The 25763-nt window shown below is 36.2% G+C and overlaps 1 protein-coding gene across 5 annotated transcripts in view; it reads right to left on the bottom strand.

The window, feature by feature from the left end:
* Window positions 1-25763, bottom strand: part of UHRF2 (ubiquitin like with PHD and ring finger domains 2) — a 102249-nt gene that overhangs the window by 23511 nt on the left and 52975 nt on the right. For all 5 annotated transcript variants that reach the window (XM_058565782.1, XM_058565785.1, XM_058565784.1 and 2 more), the window contains exons 5-12: window positions 21558-21667; window positions 19795-19981; window positions 15247-15370; window positions 14809-14916; window positions 10872-10976; window positions 5173-5279; window positions 1723-1885; window positions 892-1032 (exon numbers count right to left, since the gene is read on the bottom strand). In XM_058565782.1, the coding sequence (XP_058421765.1) occupies window positions 892-1032; window positions 1723-1885; window positions 5173-5279; window positions 10872-10976; window positions 14809-14916; window positions 15247-15370; window positions 19795-19981; window positions 21558-21667 (1045 nt within the window). The remainder of the gene's footprint in view (window positions 1-891; window positions 1033-1722; window positions 1886-5172; window positions 5280-10871; window positions 10977-14808; window positions 14917-15246; window positions 15371-19794; window positions 19982-21557; window positions 21668-25763) is intronic.

Below are 25763 nucleotides of genomic sequence, written 5' to 3'. Positions count from 1 at the left end.
TTTATATTTAGTTATTTAGAATTATTTTGACAGTTTTTTTCACAGCTGACGGGTCTCAAACAATTAATTCTATGAGTTTAAAAAGAAAACAAGAGAAACAGACTTGCACTAGAAGACACACACTCACCTGCCTGGGTGGTCAGACACTTGCCCATAGTTCAGCCCCTACACATGCAGTGTGGGCAGAGCCAGGGGAAATGACAAAGCTGGTAGTCTTTATGGGAAGCACAACGATGGGGAATGATGGAGGACGAACTCAAATCATGTTCTGACGTCCGTGTTAGGGACAAAGTCTAGGGTGTATAGGCAGTGGAAGGGGAATGTAGCCATACCATCCATTATGCACACAAAACCAACAAAGTCTTATATGGGTTAACAGCTGAGCATGGGCAAAGGGAAAAAAAAAAAAAGCAAAGCACTAAACATGGTGACAGGACAGGGAAGCAGCTTTGAGGGGGAAGAGAGAAAAGGGGTGAGGAAAAGTGAGAAGGGTAGAAAGCAGACCACTCTTATAAGCCACCTCCCCCCTTCCCCTACCAGAGACACACCCCCTGTGCCCTCTAGGATAAACTTCCCTTCTCAAGGCCTCCTACACCTAAATTTTATGTAGCCCTTTCCCTCACAGTTCAAGTCATTTCCAAACTGAATTGGAAATATTTTACTTTTCATTGACAAGCCCAGCTTTTCTCAAGCACAGTTCTTGGTCTTAGGGCAGTCTGACATCTAGGATGCTAGCTTTTTACTTCTTTTCCTTCTGTATGATCTCATTCCTCACCCCTTACAGTCCACTGATCAATTGCTGTGGGTTATTTCCAGCGTTAAGGCACATAGATATTACAGAGATGTACGTCTTTATGAACATACAAGTAGCCTAGACAAATGTAATCTAACCTGTAAACGCAGACATAGCCTCCTTGACCGTTCTATTCCTTCAGAGGTCCAAGGAGCAGGTTCAACATCGTCTCTTCTTAAAAGATAGCGCCAAACCAAGAATCCATGGCTTGATGAAATCTCTGGCCAGTATTTCACCACCTAAATTATAATATTTCAGTACTAGTTTGAGATTTAAAGTTTAGATTTATAATGTAATATCAGTGGTTTAAATAAACTTGGCAGAACTAAATGCAACTTCAAAAGATACTTGCTTTGCCATAAGAATAGTAAGTAAATAAAAAATATTCACTAAAATATTGTTTTGATTTTACTTCCTAATTAAGATAGTTCCCATGTAAGTACAAATTGCTATAAATTTAAAATAATAACAAGATTATGCTCATTAATAGCATTTTGCATAATAGTAGATAAAAATGGTGGAAGTAAATGCCTCCCTTTTTTAAACAAAGAATACAACCTATTTTAAAAATTATAATGTGCTCTGCTTTGAAAATCTATTACAATTAAAATCATTCTGAAAGATATCCAAGAATCAAGATCTACAATGGCCAAATTACTTATATAGTTTTATCATGGAGAATGCATACTTATAAAAAGCTTAACCCCAAAATAATAACTCTGCCCTTAGGACTTCAAATAAGCCTTAAAAGCAAAGTACCAAAGTTAAGAGCTTGTTCTGTGCATGTGTTACATTTCCAGAAAAGGAAATACCAACTAAGATGATCTACTGTTTCCTCTAGCCCCCCATAGTAGAGTAGTTCCCTGTGGCAACCCTGTCTTGAAAGCCCAGGAAGAATGACTAACAAGATGTCATGCCAGATAGAGCACCTTATAAATGCCATCATATCTGTTGCCTTCTTCAGGAGCATATTTGCTGATCTTCCTCCCTTTAAAACTGCGTATCACTCTGACTGGCTTACCAGCTCTCCAATTCCGAGACTCTGCTCCAATTTTATCATCCAATGGAGCATCACAGTTTAGGGCCAATGCCCTAAAAAATAAAACAAAGTCTTTATACCAAGTAATCTTTCTTTAAGTATATAATCACATCATTAGCTCAATTAAAAGGTGAATTATGCCTTACCTGATGGTTAAGATTCTATGATTCTTTCCATATTATTCCAGATAATAGGATTATGCTTTCCCCCACCAGCAGAGAAGAGAAATCAGTTTTCTGATGTCACCCCCAAGCCAGGGGATTGGTTCTCAGATAGCCTGTAGGGTTCTTCTGAAAGTAATAACATCTGTGCCACGTATAATAGAAAACAACTAGAAATACATGGAATTTTCTTTAAATAACGTTTGTTGAGGGAAGGGAGAAAGCTGGAAAACTAAAGCAAGTGATTGTTGTAATAGTTATTTTTGATAAGGGAGTGAGTTAAATTGCTGGAATAATGTAGAAAGAAATCCAGAAAATAAATTTGTCAGCAAGGCACAAATGACCTTTCTAGGTCTACTTTCTACATTCCAGACAATAGAGATTCCTTAAAGTTTTGAAGATATTAAGGACAAGTTCAATATGAGAAAATCCTTTAAAGACTTCCAGTAAAAAGATAAATTTAAATAAAATTGAAGCATTCAAATGCCTGTGCTAAATCATGACAATAAAGATTTCTGGCCGCTCGAGATCACTACAATTTACTCATGACACATGAACAAGGAGGAACTCTGATCTGGAGCAGCATCTGATTTACCTGAAGTTTCCTTAATATGTGTACTCACTTAGTAGTAATTAATCAGTAAGGGTATTAGATATTAGAGAATCTTTCTTGGGAGAACTTAGTCCTGGCAAAAATTAAAAAAACCCAAACTAGAATCTATTTTAAATTAGTATTTTTCCTCTAAGACACTTAGTTCCTAACTTAAGAGAAAAGAAAGCACTGAGAACACATAAGGTTAAAAAAAAGACACACACACACACACCCCCCCCCCCCAATCTGGTGAAACGAGGTATGATACAAAATACTTTTCCAGAGTATAGTTCTTTTTATGCAGGCTCAAATTTAAAAAAAAAAAAAAAATAGACCTTAAGACTAAATGACTAATCTACTGAAATCTCTTGATCATAGTTATATTCTTAAAATAAATGAACTTAAGAAAGTGTTTCATTAAAAAAAAATGTTTATAGATGCGGTCAAAGAGTTAAAGCTTACCAAGTTATCTTTTTTATCTCAAAGGGAGATGCATTAAAACTCTGGGAGGAAGAAGAAAATATAGCCATCAACTCTAGGGGTAGTGTTGTACCTTATTTATGGAATACCTATTCATCTTAAAGAGCTAGGATAAGAATAAGTACTATCTTCATCTTAACGAGTAGAATGCTTTGGTGCTCACAGGTACCTTCAGTCATAATGACTGCCACCACTAACTGGCATTATTAACTCACTTCTAGCTTCACACAAGTATGCAGGCTGTTCAATTATGGGAAAGAGTCGAAGAGGATGAAATTAGGCAAAACAAGGCTTTTCCATTACTCTATCCACAGCTCAACTGGTTGCTTCTAACTGCCCTGATAAAAGACAGCCAGGTTACCTTGCTGCCCTCTTCAGTTTCTCAAAGTGGAAGAGCTGAGAAGAAATAGGAATAAACCCCTCAAAAGCAAGAAGCAGATGTCAAACTACCTCTTAGCAGAGAAGCAAAAATGAATTGGAGCATATACTAGTTAGGAAAGAGTATACTATGGGTCAGAGCTGAGGGCTTTTCACCTGTTTTCACGTTTATAAAACATATGAGTACCTTTGCCCAAGAGGTCTTTACAATCACAAGGCATACTCACGGTTTAATGTATAAATTAACTGAATGGATGTTAGAGTCTCTGTGATAAGTCAATTCTAAATTTTTTTGGGTTAATATTTCATTTTTACTACTTTCCTTTTAACATAAACATTTTTACTATTTGTCAATTATTTTCTAACGAAATTCTAACATATGGTAACGGTATACTCCTAAGATTCTTCAAAAGCTTGAAAAGAATCTACTGTGTACATTACAAGGATAGGTAGTTACAAAAGAAATTTTGTTAAAGCAAAATAATCTGTTATTAAAGGGAAAATATAATTTTGACATTTGACAATGTGAAAAGCCCTTTTGAAAATACAAGACATTGACAAAAACACATCAAAATAGTCTTAACTCCTTTTAAAACCATTCCTCCTGAAGAGCTGCTTTCTTGCTAGAAAAAGACTAGCTAGAGGCTGGACTCTTGCCTCAGGAATGTTTTCACCAGCAAATCTGACCTGTCTCCTCTGCTGGTTCAGTAAAATAATCCTACTGTCAGAAATAATATAGAAGGAAGACATAAAAACAGATTCTACGTAACTTGGTATGCAACAGAGTTTTGAAATCGTACTAGTATATTCTTCACTTCACACGGTAATCGGAAATTAAGGGCACACTACTTAAAACCGAGTGATTTAGACTCAAGAAAGCAAAAAATACTCACTTTTACTCAATAATCCACAAAATACCCTTAATAGAATACAAAAAATTTAAACTTTATAAAATGATAACAAAATTATCAGTATGACAAGTTATAATGTGATCATTGCTATGTGATGGTTTGGGTTACTTAATCTATTATTACTGGTATCAGCATGCATTTATGAAATAAAACATTTTGAAGATATTAAATTTTTGTTCCCATGGAAGCTGGAATGTATTAATACTTCTATAGAATAAAGGTCAGCACAAGGTGGCTCTTTTGTAATGCCTTACAAGCATTTACAAGATCACTTTTGTAACTAAACATTCTCTTTTGTAACATTTAAAAGACATATTATTACAAATCCTAAAAGCAATTTGAGTGTAGTTCTGATTAAGTCATCTGATGTTTCACTTATGCACATAACTGTGGCTCCCAAACATAACCCTCTTTCACATTAGCGAGCCTCCTCTAAAAAAAAGTTTATTCCTTTAAAAGATAAATCTGTATTGATAGAACTTAACTTTGCCTTATGGGGTAGTAGATAAGCCACCTTGTCCTCAATTTTACTTATATTTTAGAGGCTCCTTCTCTTCAAAGGTTTCAACATGTTTTCAAATGCAAAGCACATGTATTATGACTGGGAATTATGTCATTTTAAAAATAATGATACAAAGAAGTCAGGGTGCTTAGGAACAATTATAGAATCAGGTAATGGGATTTTAATTTTAGATCTTTAACTTTCAATTTAAGATTCTCCTCTACAGCCTAAGTTACAAATTATAGTTCTATAATCAAACTTGCATACAAAGCCTAAATTCTAAATAGTCTTTACAAATTCTAACAATAAAGAATACCTGTTCATGTTTGTTAATGTTTGATCAGCCGATGGTGCACCAATTCGTTTATTACCAGCAAGATTTTTACCACCACTCCCAGTGTATGTGAATTCATCACCTCGGTCCTGCAGGAGAAGATTTTTGGCATTAAGACACCTAAACCTAAGTATAATTTCACCAACCTTATTTCAGAGTCAGAACATTTGGTTAGGATGTTATGAACTGACATGTTCTCTCAAGTTATCTATCAAAATAAAGCAAAATTCAAATGCAATCCTGTGTGTAGTATATCTTTCAAGTTATATCACTCGATCTAAAGATTTCATTTTAAAGTTATAGCTTCCAACACCTCCAAACATGGCTATACTCATGATATATATATAGTCAAATAATTTATAGAATGTTACAAAATAAGGTTTTACGGGTTGGGAATATTGTTTCATTTAACTCAATATTATTAAAATAAACTTACCAATACTAGCTTTATAGAGTACTGCTTTAATAAATATTCCATAACTGATTTCCCAACAGCAATCTACACCATATCCAAGTTTGCTGCTAAATTTCAAATTTAAAATCCTAATAGCATGGTTAAGTTCAAAATATTTCACACTCTATGGGTTCACTCAAACTACACTCAGGTAAAATGATCACCTATCATTAAAAAGAAAGTTGGAAAAGAATTTGAAAACTAAAAGTTGAATCAAGTGTCCAATAAACGTGAAAAAAACATGCCAAAAGAAGTAAATGTTACATAAACTAGCTCCACAAATATTTCTGTAGTAACTACAAATTTATATTGATATTATTAAGTCTCTACTTGATTCAGTACTCAAAATAAATGGAGAAAAGTTAACTATCAGTCAACTTTTAATTCTAACAATTAACAAATTAATTCTACTAACACTATCTAAATAGTGGTTCTTAACATAAGACTATTTTAAATAGTTCAGTATCTTGAACTTAAGATAATGAAGTTTTCTATGCTAAATTCTTGCTTGCAACAAAGGACAATTATTTTACCTCTTGTTTTTCCTTTAGATTAAAAGTCATAACTAAAATCTCATGGTTTTGAGTGTTTTTATCTGTCCAAAAACCTTGAATTCACTTTTTGTTGATCCAATATTGAGGTCTACATTTTATTTTATTTATTTATTTATTTATTTTGTGAGGAAGACTGGCCCTGAGCTAACATCTGCCAATCCTCCTCTTTTTTTTGCTGAGGAAGACTGGCCCTGGGCTAACATCCATGCCCATCTTCCTCCACTTTATATGGGATGCTGCCACAGCATGGCTTGACAAGCAGTGCATTGGTGCGCTCCCGGGATCCGAACCAGTGAACCCTGGGCCGCTGCAGCGGAGTGCACGCACTAAACCGCTAGCGCCACCGGGCTGGCCCCTGAGGTCTACATTTTAAATAAGGCATTGAGGAATTTCATCTTTAGTGTGTATTCCATTTGAAGGAATTCTTTTTTTTTTTTTGTGAGGAAGATCAACCCTGAGCTAACATCTGCCAATCCTCCTCTTTTTGCTGAGGAAGACTGGCCCTGGGCTAACATCTGTGCCCATCTTCCTCTACTTTTTTTTATATGGGACGCCGCCACAGCATGGCCTGACAAGCGGTGCGTCGGTGCGCACCCAGGATCTGAACCCGGGCCGCTAGCAGTGGAGCGCGCACACTTAACCACTATGCCGCTGGGCTGGCCCCCAAAGGAATTCTAATAAATAAGTACATCTAGAACAGTCCAGAACACTTCTTAAATTGATCAGAAAGGGTCTTCAAAATGGTATCTGGGTTGACTTCACAATGCTCATATTCATAACCCTGTCAACTTTTAGTTATAATTGTAGTAGTGCTATAAAGAAAAAAGCAATGGGTGCGGGGCAGCCCCGTGGCCTAGTGGTTAAGTTCCGCGCACTCCACTTCGGCAGCCCAGGTTTGGGTCCTGGGTGTGGACCTACACCACTCATTGGTGGCCATGCTGTGGTGGCAACCCACACACAAAATAGAGGAAGACTGGCACAGATGTTAGCTCAGGGCGAACCTTCCTCAAGCAAAAAGAGGATGATTGGTAACAGATGTTAACTCATGGTGAGTCGTCCTCAGCAAAAAAAAAGAAAAAGAAAAAGAAAAAAAGAATGGGGACTAGGAGCACATGAGAGAGGCAACCTAAGCTAAACAGTGTTTAAAGTAGAAGAATAAAAACATTTCTGATTATTTTTCAAGCAGCACATGATCAAGTAAAAATTAGTTAAAATTCTATGTCATTAACTCATCTGTACTTCAATCTTTATACCAACAAAAACTTTTCATTGTCATTAGGGGAAAAAAGAATTGCTAGACTGTCAGAGCTCAGCAAATATTATTTCAGACTGTTTTTCCTATGGAAAAATGATCAGCCTAAATGTGCTGCATCTTCTACTCCACGCTCCACTAAGTTGTAGCCTGTGTGGCAAGAGCCTAAACAAGATTGCTGACTGGGAGAAGCTCACATAAAGAAGCCATCATCTACATAGCGGACACAGTGCTGTCCCAGAGTGACTCCATGTCCTACGATTTCCCAGTGTCTAGTGTTCTCGCAAGCAGTAAAGCAGCTGCCTAACACAATAAGCTGGATGCTCCCACTTCTCCCATCACCCTTACCAAGCAAAAGACCTTCATCCCAGTCTTCTCAAGGCCCTCCCAAGACTATCAGATAAATATCCTAAAGCACAATTAAGATCATTAAACTTTCCCCAGACACCTTTAATGATTCCTTAATTCAAGGCTGTCTAGAATAGAGCCTCAATTTTTGCCAGTTTCTCTCTCTCATAATACCCCTTACATGTCTGCAAAACTGGGTACTATCAGTACACTGATAACACCTACCTAGCACTTACTGTGTGTGTGAAATTAGGTGAAGCATTTTACCTATGATTAATTAATTTAACCCTCAAATCAACCCTATGAGGTAGGTATTATAAGCCCTATTTTATAGATGAGGCAGAGGTTCAGCATCTCGCCTAGGGTCACACAGCTGATAAGACATGGCACCAGGACACAAACCCAAACAGCTTGGTTCCAGAGGCTGTTCCTGATCACCGAGCAAACTACTTCTCAGGACAGCTGTAAGAGGCAGATCATTGTGGGTTCTCACGTGAGGCCACCCAAACACAGGGCACCAAAACTAGCATTTGACTAATTCTCAAGGTACCAGACTAAAATATTAACTAGTTTATCAGCAGGTATTCAGTTGTTTCACGTCCCCTCATTCAAACAGAACAAAGATCATTGGCTCCATGAATGTTATACCAAATTAAAGATTTCAGACCAATTTTTTTCTCAAATGAGAAAAGCTTATTCAGGTTTCCTCTACCTATTTCTGTAGATATGACTTTCCTATAATAAAAGATCAAAAGATTGAAAATGCTTACAAAATATATTATCTCCAGATACATCTTAGCTGACAATCTAAGACTATGTGTTTTAGTCCTAAAATAAATTATTCTTTACATTTTAATAGACTTAGAATTAACTGCTTAAGACATGTAATTAATAGCTCATCAGTACTTTTCTCCACAAATGTTTATGTTTGACTAGTAACTATATTCAAAAGATGGAAAGAAAAGGAAGTAATAACACCCATCCCACTTCAACTTGGTACTCGTTTTTAGCTTTACAATCACAGGTTTTATGTTTCATATATTTAAGATAAGCTACTGCTACAGACAAAAGAACTGTTTGAATCCTTGTTATATGCCCAGGACTACATAAATTATCTCATTTAATATCAATAATTTTCTGATATAAAATGATGATACTATTTTTTCTATGTTACACATCTGGAAACTGAGGTTTACCGGAGTTAAATAATTTGGCCAGGGTCTCTCACGCAAACGTTAGAGCCCAGATCACATACAATTGGCTAGATGCTAAAAACATATGCTAAAGAGACTCCACTATTAGTTGGTTTGTTTTCTTTTCTTTTTTTTTTTTTTAAATAATTTTATTTATTTATCCTTTCCCCCAAAGCCCCAGTAGATAGTTGTATGTCATAGCTGCACATCCTTTTAGTTGCTGTATGTGGGACACGGCCTCAGCATGGCCGGAGAAGCAGTGCGTCGGTGCGCGCCCGGGATCTGAACCCGGGCCGCCAGCAACGGAGCGCGCGCACTTAACCGCTAAGCCACAGGGCCTGGTTTGTTTTCTTACAGAGCCTTAAAGGAATCTAACTGCTGATTGTAATAAACTATAGAACATCCTTTGTATTTCTGAAAAATACTTAAAGATATAGCTTCAAAATATGCACGTTAAAAGAAGTACTCAAAGGATTAACATGAATATTTCCACTGTCATACCAATGTAAATGCACTGCTAAATTTGCCTTTCAAAAAGATGGCAAGCTTTTCTACCTTTGTCTGAAAACATACTACATCTTAGGCTCTCCATAGCTACTCTAATTCATCATTATAACATACCATGAATGCAAGCAAATCAAACACACTGAGAGAAAATACTTGCAAACTACATATCCAACAAACAGTAAAAGAAACAAATACAACCCAATTAGAAAATGGGCAAACGATGTGAAGAGATATATCACCAAAGAGGCTATACACATAGTAAAAGAAGCAAATAAATCACGTCCAACATCTTTAGGCTTTAGGGAAATGTCAATTAAAACAACAATGAGATATTGCTACACACATATCACAATGGCTAAAATAAAACAAAGCAACACCACCAAATGCTGGCGAGGATGCAGAGAAACTAGATCACTCATACACTGCTGATAGGAATGTAAAGTGGTACAGTCACTCTGGAAAACAGTTTGGTAGTTTCCTAAAAAACTAAACATACAACTACCATACAACCCAGCAACTGCACTTCTGAGCATTTATCCCAGAGAAATGAAGACTTATGTTTACAAAAACACCTGTACACTAATGTTTATTACAGCTTATTCATAATAGCCAAAAACTGGAAACAACCCAGATGTTCTTCAACGAGTGAATAGTTAAACTGTGGTACACCTATACCAAGGACTACTACTCCTTGTATAATAAATAAAAATAAAAAGGAACGAATTATTCATACACACCACAATTGGAGAATTATGCTGAGTGAAAAAAGCCAATCCCAAACGTTACATATGATATGATTCCACTTATAAAAATTTTTGAAGTGACAAAATTATAGAAATGGAGAACAGATTAGTGGTTGTCAGGGGTAAGGAGGGGTTGGGAGAGCAGATATAGTAGGTGTGGCTGTAAAAGGGCACCATGAGGGATCCTTGCGGTAAAGATAATGTTAAGTGTCCTAAACGTATCAACGTCAATATCCTGACTGTGATACTGTACTATAGTTTTGCAAGATGTTACCATTTGGGGAAAATGGGTAAAGGGCACAGAGATCCCTGCAGTATTTCTAACACTACATGTCAATCTACAATTATCCAAAAATAATAAGTTTAATCTTAAAAAATGAGCTCTACAGAGAATGTATTTTCATTGCAATAAAATTGCATTTCCGTTACCACATGTATATATAAATCAAATCAGTACTGCAAAGATTAAAGATTGCCATTGATTTACCTTGTGACTCGTACAGAACTGACCACTTCAACATAAAAACTGTGCTAAAAAGAGAGAGGATTTGATATATCCTAGACAAGCCTTCTGTATTTTACTGAATGATCAGGATAGGTTCTAAAGAACAAGGTTGTATCATGACTTACTACTTCATCCGCAAATCCACCAGCCAGGACAAGAGAATAAGCCCCATCATTACTTCGACCATGAATTCCACCAACATGGGGCCTATGGACACCTGCTTCGCTCACCTATAAAACAAATAAAGTCTCAAAATACCTTTGAAGAGTTATTTAAGTTACATTTACAAAACCCTTTCACATATATTATTGGATCCTTAAAGCCTCCAACTAAGAACTGAATGTCACTCAGAGTTCTACCTTTTGCTCACTGACTTTACTTCTCCCCAACTCTATGTCCCTTAGGTACTGAGCTGATGACTGTTAGAACTGTTCAGGCCTATAATTGTGAGTTTCAAAATAACTATTAAATAATTACCATCTTATGTCTATTGGTAATTCCAGCTCAACTTGGGTAAAAAAGAATTTATGATCAGCGTTCCAGATCTCTTCCCTTCTTATTTCTTGCCTTTGACTATGGTACCATTCTCTAGCCAAGTCAGAAAGACAAGAGTCATTTAGTCTCATTCTTCTTTATTTTCAAACCCGCTTGATCACAAATACTGCTGATGCCATCTCCTAAATCGCTTAAATCCATCTTTTCTACTTCCACTGCTTAGTTTGAGTCATGAATGCTTAAAATAGATCCTTTTTCACTGTCTCTAGTTTTGTTCCTTCAAAACCATTCTACCCATCACAAGCAGAATGATCCTTGTAAGAACTAATCTGCTTTTAATTTTCAACTGCTTAAAATTTATTAAATGATCTTATAGTATATCAAGCCCAAGTTAAGTATTATATACTACTCTCTTTCAATCTGGCTCCTATCTACTTTCCCAGACTTATCTCCAGCTTCTCCTTCATGGAGCCTGTATGTTTGAGCCCAAACTACTTAATGTCACCCAAACATGCTACCCATTTTCTTAGTTTACTCATACTATTCTACTACTTCAACGGCCTACTGCTTTTTTCCATATAACTTCAATTCTGGCTCATTGAAACAAGTGTCACTTCTTTGTGTACTTCAAACTCTCTGAGACAAGTAATTCTAATTCATCTGTTTATCATACAATTGTTCTTAGAGAAAAGGAAGCTGAAATCTAGGCCTGTATAGTGGGCTTGGGAAAGAGGCACCTTAGAAGCCAATGAGAAGCTGATAAGAGCAACAGAACCTGGATTTAGGCCTTGGAAGTACCAGGTACTTCAGAAGATAGGACCATTTTATTCTCAATCTCATCAACCCTGATAAAAATAAATCTATTCTGAATCTTCTCCACTTCCTAAATGGTAAATCCATCGTTCTAGTTGCTCAAGTCAACAACCTCCAAGTCATCTTAGACCGCATTAATGGGGCTGTTAGAGTTTGGGAATGAATTAGTGACAGGTATATAAAAATGAAGCAAACAAAAAACAAAGCAATTACAAATACACTAAGTGTATTTTTTATTATATTTACATTATTTTACTATATTCTATTTATTTACAGTATTTTTACTGTGTAGATCTAAAGTCATAATAATATAAACGTTAAATACTGATTTAGTCAAAATTATGATATAACCATTGCAAGGATGGGAAGACACACAGTGTAAGTGTTAAACTAAATGCTCACCTTCTATGGAAGGAAGTTAATAAAACTAAAATATGAAGACAAGAAGTATAAATGTGTTATTTAGAAATAAGGAGGTAAATCTGCAAAAAATAACTAAAACTTTCAAGTGGTTGTCTCTGAGAAACAGAAAATGGGGATAAAAAAAGAGAGGATTTTTAAAAATATAAATCATATACTAGTATTTAACTTTTTAAGCTATGTATATATATTACACAATTTGAATTTTAAAATTTTATCAATGGTCTAAGCACCAGGGCCACTCAGCTCTTATTTTGTTTTTAATTATTTTATTGAGGTCATATTGGCTTTTAACATTGTGTAAATTTCAGGTGGACATTATTATTTACCAGTTTCTGTAGAGACTGCATTGTGCTCAACACCAATGGGCTAGTTTTTATCTATCACCATATATATGTGCCCCTTTACCCCTTTCACCCTCCCCCCACCCAATTCCCTTCTGGTAACCACTAATCTGTTCTCTTTATCCATGTGTTTATCTTCCACATGAATGAAATCATGTGGTGTTTGTCCTTCTCTGTCTGGCTTATTTTGCTTAGCATAATACCCTCAAGGTTCATCCATGTTGTCACAAATGGCACGATTTTGTCTTTTTTTATGGCTGAGTAGTATTCCATTGTATATGTATACATCTTCTTTATCCATTCATCTGTTGATGGGCATTTGGGTTGCTTCCACGTCTTGGCTATCGTGAACAATGCTGCGATGAACATAAGGATGCATAAATCTCTTTGAATTCTTGATTTCATATTGATAGCTGGATCATACGGTATTTCTATTTTTAATTTTTTGAGAAATCTCCATACTGTTTTCCATAGTGACTGCACCAGCTTGCACTCCCACCAGCAGTGTATGAGGGTTCCTCTTTCTCCGCATCCTGTCCAACACTTTGTTATTTCTTGTCTTGTTAATTAGAGCCATTCTGACGGGTGTGAGGTGATATCTCATTGTTGTTTTGATTTGCATTTCCCTAATAATTAGTGATGTTGAACATTTTTTCATGTGCCTTTGGCCATCTGTATACCTTCTTTGGAAAAATGTCTGTATATATACTCTGCCCATATTTTGATCAGATTGTTTGTTTTTTTGGTTGTTGAGTTGTATGAGTTCTTTACATATTCTGGGAATTAACCCCTTGTTGGATAGGTGATTTGCAAATATTTTCTCCCCGTTGTGGGTTGTCTTTTCATGTTGTTCATGGTTTCCTTTGCCTTGCAGAAGCTTTTTAGTCTGATGTAGTTCCAATTGTTTATTTTTTCTTTTGTTTCCCTTGCCTGAGTAGACATGGTATTCGAAAAGATACTGCTAAGACCGATGTCAAAGAGTGTACTGCCTATATTTTCTTCTAGGAGTTTTATGGTTTCAGGTCTTATATTCAAGTCTTTAATTCATTTTGAGTTAATTTTTGTGTATGGTGTAAGATAATGGTCTACTTTCATTCTTTTGCATGTGGCTGTCCAGTTTTCCCAACACCATTTATTGAAGAGACTTTCCTTTCTCCATTGAATGTTCTTGGCTCCTCTGTCAAAGATTAGCTGTCCATAGATGTGTGGTTCTATTTCTGGGCTTTCAATTCTGTTCTACTCATCTGTGTGTCTGTTTTTGTACCAGTCCCATGCTGTTATGATTACTATAGCTTTGTAGTATATTTTATAGTCAGAGATTGTGATACCTCCAGCTTTGTTCTTTTTTCTTAGAACTGTTTTGGCTACTCAACTCTCATTTAAAGTAAAGTTCAGAATCCTGTCTCTGATTGGAAACTGCTCTACCTAAGTGTTTTTTTTTCACATTAAGTTTTCTATAGTGATAAAATTACCTTTCTAAAAAAGTAGGAATAAATACAATAGACCCTTCTTCAAAAGGAAAAGAGAAGTAATTTTATCCTTGGATTATTTGGCACTTTCTCTGATTAATATCTTAACATTCATTCAGGAGCCAAAGCCCCAAAGAAAACACCTGAAGTGAACTTTCTTGGCATTCAATGACATTAAATGAGAACTTATCACATGACAAAGAAAAAAATTTAATATTTCAAATATTAAATTCTTGGTGAGAAAAATTCTTTAGAAATCTTAACAATAATGTTAACTACTATAACAGAACAGTAAAACAAAGTGATGAAGAGGCATGTCTGATGCCTAATTCCATGATGTATGTCCTCTGTTAAGCTATGAGGAAGAAGCTATCCATCCTACAGAAAAGCTTTCATTCTGACAACTGAATGCCAGGTCACACCACCTAGGTTACTCCATTTATAATCAAGAGACACTGACATGGCTACAATTTGAACTATACCCAATTTTACCCTTTCAACTAAGCCAATTTAAAACATACCTGAACTCTAAATCTCCACGTCGATCCAACAGGAATCCCAGGAATAGGTCCATAATGATTAGAAGGAACAATAGTACACTCTCTAGTGCGACCAACACAGGCCATTCCCTACAAGTCACAGTACAGGCTGTTTGAGAAATCAGTTATGTTAAATCTTAAAGAAAGCCCTCAATTCCCATAACATGTGAATAAAATAAAAATCCAACTATCTATATTATTAATAGTATATATCAATTTATATGATTAAATTCACATATGATGAATATTCATAACATATAAATTAACAATTCATATGATTAAACAATATAGTTATTTGTTAATATTTCTGATACTTAAAGTATCATTTATACTATTACTACTATTAGTACTGAAACATTATAACTTGCATTATAGTTATAAATATTATAACTAAGAAGAAAAGGAGGCTTTCTTCTTTACCCTGCCCCAGTCTCTCCGGCTTTCAGTACTAGCTGATGGCATCTTTGCTTTCTTTTTACTCATCTTGAGTCTTTCACCAGCCTTTACAACTTCACTGGAATCAGTTTTACAGGAAGGACAATACCTTTTAAAAAGAGAAAAAAAAAGGAATTTTGATAATACCATATTAAAGCCAGTAACAGAATAATGGCCTTTCTACGTTAGAACAAGTTTTTAGATGTAACACTTAGTGTATATTACAGAGCTTCAGCTGGCATTTAAGTATTAAAATTTTCAAAATATTTACAAGGCTAAGCTGGCTGGAAAAAAAACTTGTCATTCTTTAGAGAATTTAAAAGATTTTAATATCATAAATTCTCAAATTCAATCCAAAAGCCAGACAAAGCTGTCCAATTCAAATAGCACCATGAGAACATGACGTAATCTATGCAGAAATAGAAGTATAATGATGTACACCTGAAATTTGTACAATGTTATAAACCAATGTTACTGCATTAAACAAAAAATTTTAAAAATAAATAAATAAATAAAACAATGGTAAAATGAAAAAAAAAAAAACCAAATAGCACCATGAACTCTGATCTTATCACCAACAGTGAGAACAGAAATTATTCATTTCATGCTCTTATCATTAAAACCAAGGTAGCAAGAATAGATGATTCTAGGCTGAACACTGAACTATGCAACTGATACATACTTCCATCTAAATTGGTTATTAGAATTCTCCAAGTCAAAAATGTATAATCTATTATAACAAGTATAAAGGATTCAAGGATGTTTGTTTATATTAGCCTTATCCTTAGCTCAATTTTAATTCCCTATACTTGTTCATCCTTTAGCCTATTTGTAGTTGGTTATCCTACTGTAACTTATATATCATTATAGCTGCCTTAAATCATTTCTAATAAGCAAAGTATGTCTATAGAATGAGATGGGGCTTTTCTTTTTTTTTAAAGATTTTATTTATTTATTTATTTCCCCCCCCAAAGCCCCAGTAGATAGTTGTATGTCATAGGTGCACATCCTTCTAGTTGCTGTATGTGGGATGCGGCCTCAGCATGGCCGGAGAAGCGGTGCCGCAGTGCGCACCCGGGATCCGAACCCGGGCCGCCAGCAGTGGAGCGTGCGCACTTAACCGCTAAGCCACAGGGCCGGCCCGAGATGGGCCTTTTCTTATGCCACCAAGGAAGGGAAACTTTTGGAATATCCTAACAAAGATCGACTGGCCACTCCCCTCATTAATCTTAAATTTCTTTGTCTATACTTCCTATTTCATAATTACCTATTCCATGTAGCCTACAGAACAGACAAGAAGACACCTATGCCCACTCGTTAATTTTGACTGCCTAATTATGGGATATATTGTTTAGTACTATAGAAAAGAAAAATGTAAATATTTCAGTCCCTGATTCTGAGAAAATTAGTTAGGCAGTGAGATACGAACACAAATTCAAGGCAAAAATATGTAGGCAAAGGCAATAAACACTATCAAGTAAAATCCCTTCTAATGGGAAATCAGGAAAAGCTTCCAAAAATTATTTTTTTCTAAGAAAGACTGTATTCTACCTGAACTGCTAAAGTTTATAACTATAATTTTATCAAAGATCTTATGAAAAAAGCAGGTATTATCTCTGTCTGATGAGAAAGTGAGTTCACAGATGACATGATTTAGAGAAGTAGAAAAGAAAATTTATGGTTGAGGAGTTCCAGGTGAAGTGAAAGACCTCGATCTGAACATAGAGATATTCCATAGAGTAATCTAAGACAGTCTTCCAATTATATCATCCTAAAGTCATCCCTGGGATTCATTCCTTCATCAGGTTTGTTCAGAACTTCCTATATTCCAGGCACTATTTTGGTGCTGGGGATAAATGTTTGTGATCAAAATGTTTGTACATAGTAGTTAAGGAAAACTAGTACACACAATGAAACAATTTCAAAAAGTGGTTAAGTGCTATAAAGGAAATACATCAGGGTGATGTCGATGGTACAAGTGATTAGAAATGGTATGTGTCTTCAGATACAGTAGCTAAAGCTTCTGAGGTGGTATTCCAGCAGAGACCAGAGGAGTCATATGAGGAAGCCAAGGAAGGCATTCCAGGCAAAGAGACATTAAGTCCCGAGGTCCTTAGGCATAAGAAGGAATGGTATGCTTTGAAGAACATAAAAGTGGATATAGCTGAAGTTTAGTAAATAAACTAGATAGTGATAAGCGATGAGGTTAGAGAGTTGGCAGGGACCAGGTCATAGATGGCAAGGGCTTAGATTTTATTCTAAGTGCAATAGGAAGACATTAGAGGGTTTGATACAGATGAGTAACCTGACTCAGAACTTAGTAAGATCATTCTGCTACTATGGGAGAAAGGACAGCTGGTGGGCAATGTGAAAGCAAGGAGACTAGGCATTTATTATACAGTTCAGGGAAGAGATGATGCTTTGGATTTGCAGGTGAGAGAAGAGGAAGATTATGGAGAATTGACAAGATTTGCTCATATATTATAGGACAGAGTACATGATGGGGGCAAAGAGGGAATCAAAGATGAAGTTTAGCTCTTCGGCCTAAACAAGCAGATAAGATGATGGTACTTCTTTAAAGGAGCAGGATTTTTGGGAGCATGTTTGTGGAAATCAAGATCTCCATTTGGACTCACTTTTGTGATGCCAGTCAAATAAGCAGTTGAATATAAGAATATAAAGCTCGGGGGAGACTAGATCTGAAGATAAATTCAGAACCATTAGTTTGGTATTTAAAGTCTCAGGACCAGATGAGGTCATCCAGGGAGCAAGCATGAAGAGAGAAAATAAGTGAGTACTGCTTTGGGAAACTGTGAAACCTGGTAGATGAGAGAAAACCAACAAGAGACTAAGAATGAAAGGCTAGTGAAGTAGGAGGGAAATTAGATCACATGGTATCATATAATCTATAAAAACAGAGTTAGCAACTAAGCAGTACAGTAACCAGAGGACTGAGATGTGACCATTGGGTTTGGCAACACAGAATGTGTCTGTGAGCCTAACATAAGCAGATATAGTGGAGTAGTGGGAAGGAAAGTCAGATCGGAGTGCTGAGGTATGAACGAGAGGAGAGAAAATGGAAATCATCAGTGGAGACAGCTCTTAAGAAGCTTTGCCACGACGGGAGCAAAGAATTGGTGTAGGCAGCTGGTAGGACAAATGGGATTGAGGGAAGGGTGCACGTGTGTTTGTTCTGAAAACTCAGGAGATTCTAGGATACTCATGAGAATGACCCAGTAATGGCAATTCGGGAGAGGAATTAACTGCAGGAATGAAGTTCCTGAAAAGGTAAAAGGATATGGAACTGTGCGAGCAGGCAGAAGGGTTTGCATTTTAGAGGCAGAAACACATTGTCCACAGAAACAAAAGGGAAGAAAAATATGAGACTTCCAAGGAAATAGTTACTGGTGATGGTAAAATTCAGGATGTGACCATGCAAGGTAGTGAGGGTGGGGAGAGTGGGGATGAAAGAAGTTATATCCCTTCTCTTCTCTCATCCCTACAGCCTCTGTTGTAATACAATAACAACCTTCCCAAGAGACCAAACGAATGGAGAATAATCTGTTCTTCACAAAAGCCACCCAATTGTGATGTTAGTATTTACCAGTATGTCATCCTTCTAACTTAACCCTCCATGGTAGCAAATTGGCCCATAGTTTAAAAAGAAAAAAATTCTTAATATGACATTAAAAAGTTCATTATAACCTTTGGCACATTTTTCCCAGTCTCTTTTCTAATCATTTCTTTTTCTAGCTAACACTACTCAGTAGAAGTATATAGATTTTGGCAAGTGTGCTTGACCTTGGTGCCTGGTTCTACTTATTAACCTCACGGGATTAAATACAATAATCTATATAAAGCACTTTGTTAGTGTCCAGCATATATCAACCACTTAATAACTATTAACTACTACTATAGAATAGGCACATCTAAAATAATTGTAGGTGGACGGGACCATTCACAAAGGCTTCCCAGATGATGTCATATTTAAGTGAAAACTTGGAAGATGAATCCCATCCTGAAGTTAAGCAAAGAGAAAAATGTTTCCAAGAAGAAAACGTGTCAAGTGTCAAGCCTAGAGGAGAGAAAGAACATGACTTATTTAAGGAGCTGAAAGATATTTAATCTGGCTAGAGTATAGAGTATTTGGGGAAATGGAAGATGAAAGTGGTAAGACACACAGCTGGAGAAAATCAACTAAAAAAATATTGTGCAGGGCCCTGTAGAACAACATAATGCCTCTGAAGCAAAGGAGTAAACAATCAGATTTGCATTTTTGAAAGAACACAGACTCCATATTGGAGAAGGGACTAGAGGGATTAAAAAATGGAGCTAGAGATCGGCTCAGAGGCTGCCATACTAACTAAATAAAAGGTATCGATGCCAAGTAACCATTGGCTATAAAATTTTAAGCACTTTAATACCCCGTATGTATCTTTAGAAATCTACTTTTGGTAGACTTTTTGGTTGAAATACACATTTCACATTCAATTCTTAACACAGCAACAACAAAAAAATCCCAGATAATCATACCAGTATTCCTCTTCAGGGACCTTATCCAAAGGTGGACTCAGGCAGTAAATATGGTAGGCCATGTTACATTCATCACATAGAAGCTGCATGTTGGGTTCCTGTTTTCCACCGCATATATGACAGGAGCAAGAACGGCAGTTCTTATCTGGGTCTCCACCACAAAAGTCACATTCAGGGTCATTTTTCCCTATTAAGAACAAAATTAAAGCAAGCTCAGTCTTAAAATCATTTTTATATCTATGAATCTTATAAAGAAAAACCCATGAAAATAGCATATAGCTTTTTTTTTTTTTTAAGATTTTATTTATTTATTTTCTTTCCCCCCAAAGCCCCAGTAGACAGTTGTATGTCATAGCTGCACATTCTTCTAGTTGCTGTATGTGGGACGCGGCCTCAGCATGGCCGGAGAAGCGGTGTGCGCCCGGGATCCGAACCCAGGCCGCCAGCAGCAGGGCGCGCGCACTCAACCACTAAGCCACGGGGCCGGCCCGCATATAGCTTTTTTTAATGAAGAGAAAGGAACCACAGGAATAATCAAGGGTGGGACTGTAAGAATAAATGCCTGAGATTCATTCTAGGCTTACGAACCAAAATTTCAGGGATGGGGCCAAGGCTTATGCCAGTGATAAATCTAACTGCCTGTAACCATGAAGATAATATACACTTTTGCCTAAAAAATTTGTATTGACTAGACCCACAGTTCCCCAAATGTGCACCAAGATGCCCAGGGGCAATACAGTAAACTCACTAGGGCACCACAAGACATCTTGAAATTTCAAGGGAAAGACAATACTCTGTTGAACAAAGTTGCTTGGACCTAACTACTTAATAAATGGAACTGTTAGGTACCATCTATCTTGCAGATCCAAATGTTTCCTTGGGTTGGCTAAATAGGTTTACTCATCAAGTTACCTTTTATTCCTAGGATATAACCATACGAGTAGTCATAAAGAGTATGCTTTCAGGTTCTTAATTCAAATCTAGATATGTTAGCACTGCAGCCTCAAAAAATGAGAATGGCCTAGACTGGTAACATAGAAGCCTATTTATTGATCTGCTAAAGGTCTTGTCTTGTTTTACTCTTGCACAAAAAGAGGTTAGGCAGGACCCTTTAGTCTTGAGTATTTCTTTTCCAGAATATACTAGACATTGACACATGGCATAAAGCCAATGGACTGCTCTCCACAAAAAATTCAGAATTAAGAGAGTATGAGACACTAATCTATTTGGAAAGATAGTGACTGAACCATGAAAGAAAAGACCTAGAATCTAGTTCTACCTGTTACCAACTAGCTATAAGATATTCAACATGTAAAATATGTACAATAAAGAGGTATGGCTACATTCTAATACCCTAATGACTATATAAACCTCATTTATTACCTCCCAGAAATTCAAGGCTCAACTAGCATTATTATTCTCAGGCTCTACTGATATAAAAATAAGTCTCATTATTAAAAATTAATCTTGGATCGCCAAAAAGTTACTGAAAAGGGTTTTTTATTTGGACAGAATCTATAATAGAGGAAATAGCAAGAAGATGGCAATAAAATGCCAACATGAGAAAATATTTCTTTGAAAACAAATTTTATTATTTGAGAAAGAGCCATTAAACCAAAATGGATCTTAGATCAAAACTGTTGTCTTGAAAATAAATTTGTATGATCTACAGTTTTATACTTCCTCAAAAGTGATTCCTTGGTTAGTTAAAATGCCAATCATGCACAACATATGCAGTCTAAGCCCGTAAGAAAAATCCATACTTAAAAACTTTCCATCTGCCAGTGAAAGAGGATGGGCTCCAGGTTTCTCGATCTTGAAGATTTCATTTACAAATGTTATCTGGCAGTCATTTAGTTTTCCTTCGGAACCCCTGTTTAAAAAAGGAAGAAAGGTTAACCTCTGCCAGCAAAATCTAAACCATATCCAAATAATTACAAGTCATTTTGGAAACTCACTGAACTTTGTCTATCTACAAATTGGGATTATAGCTATTCCAATCACTCTGAGCTATTGTTTCCAATAGGAGGAAAACTCCAATAGTGATTAGTTAATATTCAAAGTTAAGTGTAACTTTTATGTAACATTAGGAAAAAAAAATTAGAGACTTCACAGATTATCTGGCAAGAAGATACCTATCTTGTAAATTTAAAGACTAGAGAAAAGGATATTCTGTCAATTAAAATGAAAGACTTAAACATATTTCTAATAAACATAGTAAGTTTCTGGGTAAAAAAATGACCTCTTATTAAAAAGAAGTCTGTCAAATACTAAGCCATATTTTTCGCAGACACAATTTATACCTGTTTGCATATGTTCCTTCAAAGTTTCCTGCAATGACCCTGAAATTGTGTATTTTTCCTTTAAATCTGTTAACTTTTGCTTTATGTTTTTGAAGCTGTGTTACTGGGTGCATACAGATTTAGAATTCTTAAATCTTCTTATGAAATGTCTCTATCTCTAGTAATGCATTCTGTATCAAAAGCGTACCTTTGTTTTTTTGGTTAGCATTTGCTTGAGGACTTTTTCCATCCTCTCACCTTTTCTTTTAAAATTTTAGTGTCAAATATACACAAACGCAGAAAACTGCGTAGATAAAAGTATAGTTTAATCAATTATAAGGTACATATCCTTGTAATCACCAGCCATGACTGGAGATATAACTGTTAGCTACCTCAGAAGCCCCTGAAATGTTCCCTCCCAATCACTATCTCTTTACTCCCTTCCAAGAGTATTTACCTTAATTTTCTTCAGTCTTACCACCTGTTTGCCTCCCTAAGCATATGGTATAGTTTTGCCTGTGTTTTAAAGACTCTAATCTATAAATTCCCACACGATGTCTTTCTTATTTGCCACACGATCTCTTTCTTATTTGCAATGTGTTGAAGAATCCCCATCATCTGTCCTATTGAGTTTCCCACAGTCTTGATTTTGATATTTGCATTCCCAAAGTGTAGTTTAAATAGTTTTTTCTGTCGTTCGTATTTCCAGTAAATCGATAGTTGGATCTGGAGTAGAAGTCAGAAAACCTTGGTCTGCTGCCTGTTTTTGTAAATAAAGTTTTACTGGAACATAGCTATGCCTACTACTCATTCATGTATTCTCTATGGCTGATGTGGTGCTACAACGGCAGAGTTGAGTAGTTTTGACTGTCAAGACCATCTGGCTGCCAAAGGTGAAACTATTTACTATCTAGCCCTTTACAGAAAAAAAATTGCCAACCCTTGCATTTAGAAATGCTTAATCAAATCTAGGTTCATTTTTTGGTAAAACTATTTACAGGTTTATTTCCATCAGGAAGCACCTAGTTATTCATTTAGTGGTCTTTTCCTTTGATGACAGCAGCCGCAGATGCTCAATGCCTAGATTTATTAACTCACTGAAGATTGGAAAATGTTGATATTCCAGTTCTATCATTCTATTCTCATTTAACTGCTAAAATAATTCCATAAAGAGAAATTTGACCTCATCAACTACCTGGTGGCTCAGTGACAAAGCTTATATAACAACTGTAGGTTAAATGTTTTCTTTAGCAATTTTTAAAAGAAATAGTTCTCTGACATCCTATATAGGTGACCAATGGGTTTCTGTATTTACTAGGAATTCACATACATATTTGAAGTGTTTCAATCCACTGTAGTTATTTTCCTTATTGGTGTCCAGATTGTCTCATTTTTGGCCAATGGGATCTTCCAGTAGACTCCTAAATCTTTCTGATAAGAACTTAACAGTCTTTGTGGGCTTCCCTGTTATTCCTAAGACAAGATGTTCCAAGTTCATCTTGCACATTTCTGCCCCCGGCCTGGGAGCCCTATCTACAAGGAAGCCTAGTTTCTTTTAGGTGAAAATGGTATTTCCAGACCACAATTTAGGCACTAGAAAAGCTTATTGCAACTGGACTGATCACCATTTCTAGGCTTTTTCAGTGGACAGAGCTACAAAATTTAAACATACACATCAATATACGTACAAAATACCTCATGAGTCCATACAAATAGTTTCCGTTCAAATTCAAGGTAAAGGGTTAATTCACTTTTTAAAAAACAATTACATACCCGTTTCTCCTTTTGCTCCCCCAATCAGAAAATCCTAATTCTCAAAGGCACCGGGGATGTCTAAATTAGAATGCTACAAATACTTCTTTGCTTTATCCCACATTACATACAAGGCATTCTCCTTAGTTGTCATTATGATTGCTGAAAATAGTTTAAAACTTTCTGTATTCCCCCATGTCTTACAGTTACATCTACAGTGTCAGATCATATAACCATCACATATTATACCTTCTGCTTTATATATCTCCTTTATAGTTCTAAATGTAGAATCTCCTAGTTCTAAATGTAGAAATATTTTTTTTTTTTTAAAGATTTTATTTATTTATTTTTTCCCCCCAAAGCCCCAGTAGATAGTTGTATGTCATAGCTGCACATCCTTCTAGTTGCTGTATGTGGGACTCGGCCTCAGGATGGACGGAGAAGTGGTGCCTCGGTGCGCGCCCGGGATCCGAACCCGGGCCACCAGCATCGGAGCGCGCGCACTTAACCACCAAGCCACGGGGCCGGCCCTAAATGTAGAAATATTTTTAATGTTTATCAGCACTCTTTATGTCAAATTCTCTTCAGTCATCTTAATGGTCTGACACTAGTTCTCTAGAAGATTCCCCAGGAAGGGTTCATGAGAATACCTCCCCTAGTTCTTAGAAGTTAATGACAATTTGTCTCCAGTCTTTATAGTGAAAGCCAGTTTGGCTAGACTTAAAATCCTTGTTGGCTCATTTTTTCTTAACTCATGCATGTCTTTCTGGGATGCTTTCCTTGTAAGGGTGTTATCCTGGTTCCTTATTTTTTCTTTTTCTTCTAATTTTGTATGGAATTTGACATCAATGCTTTTCTTTTGCTTGTTTTTATAAAACTAATTTTCTTGAAGCTTTAGAGGGTACAACTGCACTTAGCTTTGCTAGTTCACAGTAATAGAATTCCACAGAGCTCACTTTTGTTGTTTTTTGGAGAAACATTCAAAACTATGGCAGCTAAAATCTAATCTGACAGAAAGCAGATCAGTGGTTGTCTGGGGCCAAGGCTGAGGGTGGTGGTGGTAACTCTAATGGAGTCCAGAGGAACTTTCGTGGGTGATGAAAATGTTCTATATCTTGATTACAGTGGTAGCATACTTGCCAATATTCACTTAAAATACATAATACATATTACTATGTATATGTATTACTATGTATTAATGTATTAATATGTATTACTATGTAAATTATGCCTCAACCATTACTTTAAAAAAAGACATGGAAGCTTAAATCTCCTGGCTCTATTCCCCACCTTCCCTATTTTTAACTGAACTCTTTTTTCCTTTGTCTTTTATTGTCCCTGTCCTACTCAATTTGGATTGCATTCCCAGTAGTTTCTTCTCAATATGGGGCTTTGTCCTGGAAGAGCTTTAGCTGACTAATTTTGAGAGTTCATAGGGCTCTAATCCCTTCAGACCTTACTGCAAACTGCTTGTACTAATCAAACTGGAGTGCATACCCCTGCTAGCTTCAGTTGCTATATTAGTTATCTATTGTTGTATTAAAAAAATCACCTGAAAACTAGCAGTTTAAAACAAAAATTATCTCACAGTGAATCAGGAATTTGGGAACAGCTTAGCTGGGTAGTCCTGGCTCAAGATCTTTCACGAGGTTTCAGTCAAGCTATTGACCAGGGCTGCAGTCTCATCTAAACGCTCAACTGGAGGAAGACTGACAGGCTATCTGAATCCTCACCTAATGGCAGCTGGCTTAACTCAGAGGAAGTGATCTGAGAGACCCCAAAATAGAAGCTTCAATGTTTTTATAATTGAATCTCAGAAGTGGTATATCATCACTTCTGCCATATTCTACTGGTCACACAGAGCAACCCTAGTAAAATGTGGAAGGGTACTATGCAAGGTGTGAGTACCAGGAAGTAGGAATCACTGGGGGTTAT

Source organism: Diceros bicornis, chromosome 22 (assembly GCF_020826845.1).
Source record: "Diceros bicornis minor isolate mBicDic1 chromosome 22, mDicBic1.mat.cur, whole genome shotgun sequence".
In the NCBI taxonomy this organism is placed as follows: domain Eukaryota; kingdom Metazoa; phylum Chordata; class Mammalia; order Perissodactyla; family Rhinocerotidae; genus Diceros; species Diceros bicornis.
The sequence above is the reverse complement of the archived record's forward strand: the minus strand, read 5'-3'. Positions and strand labels throughout refer to the sequence as shown.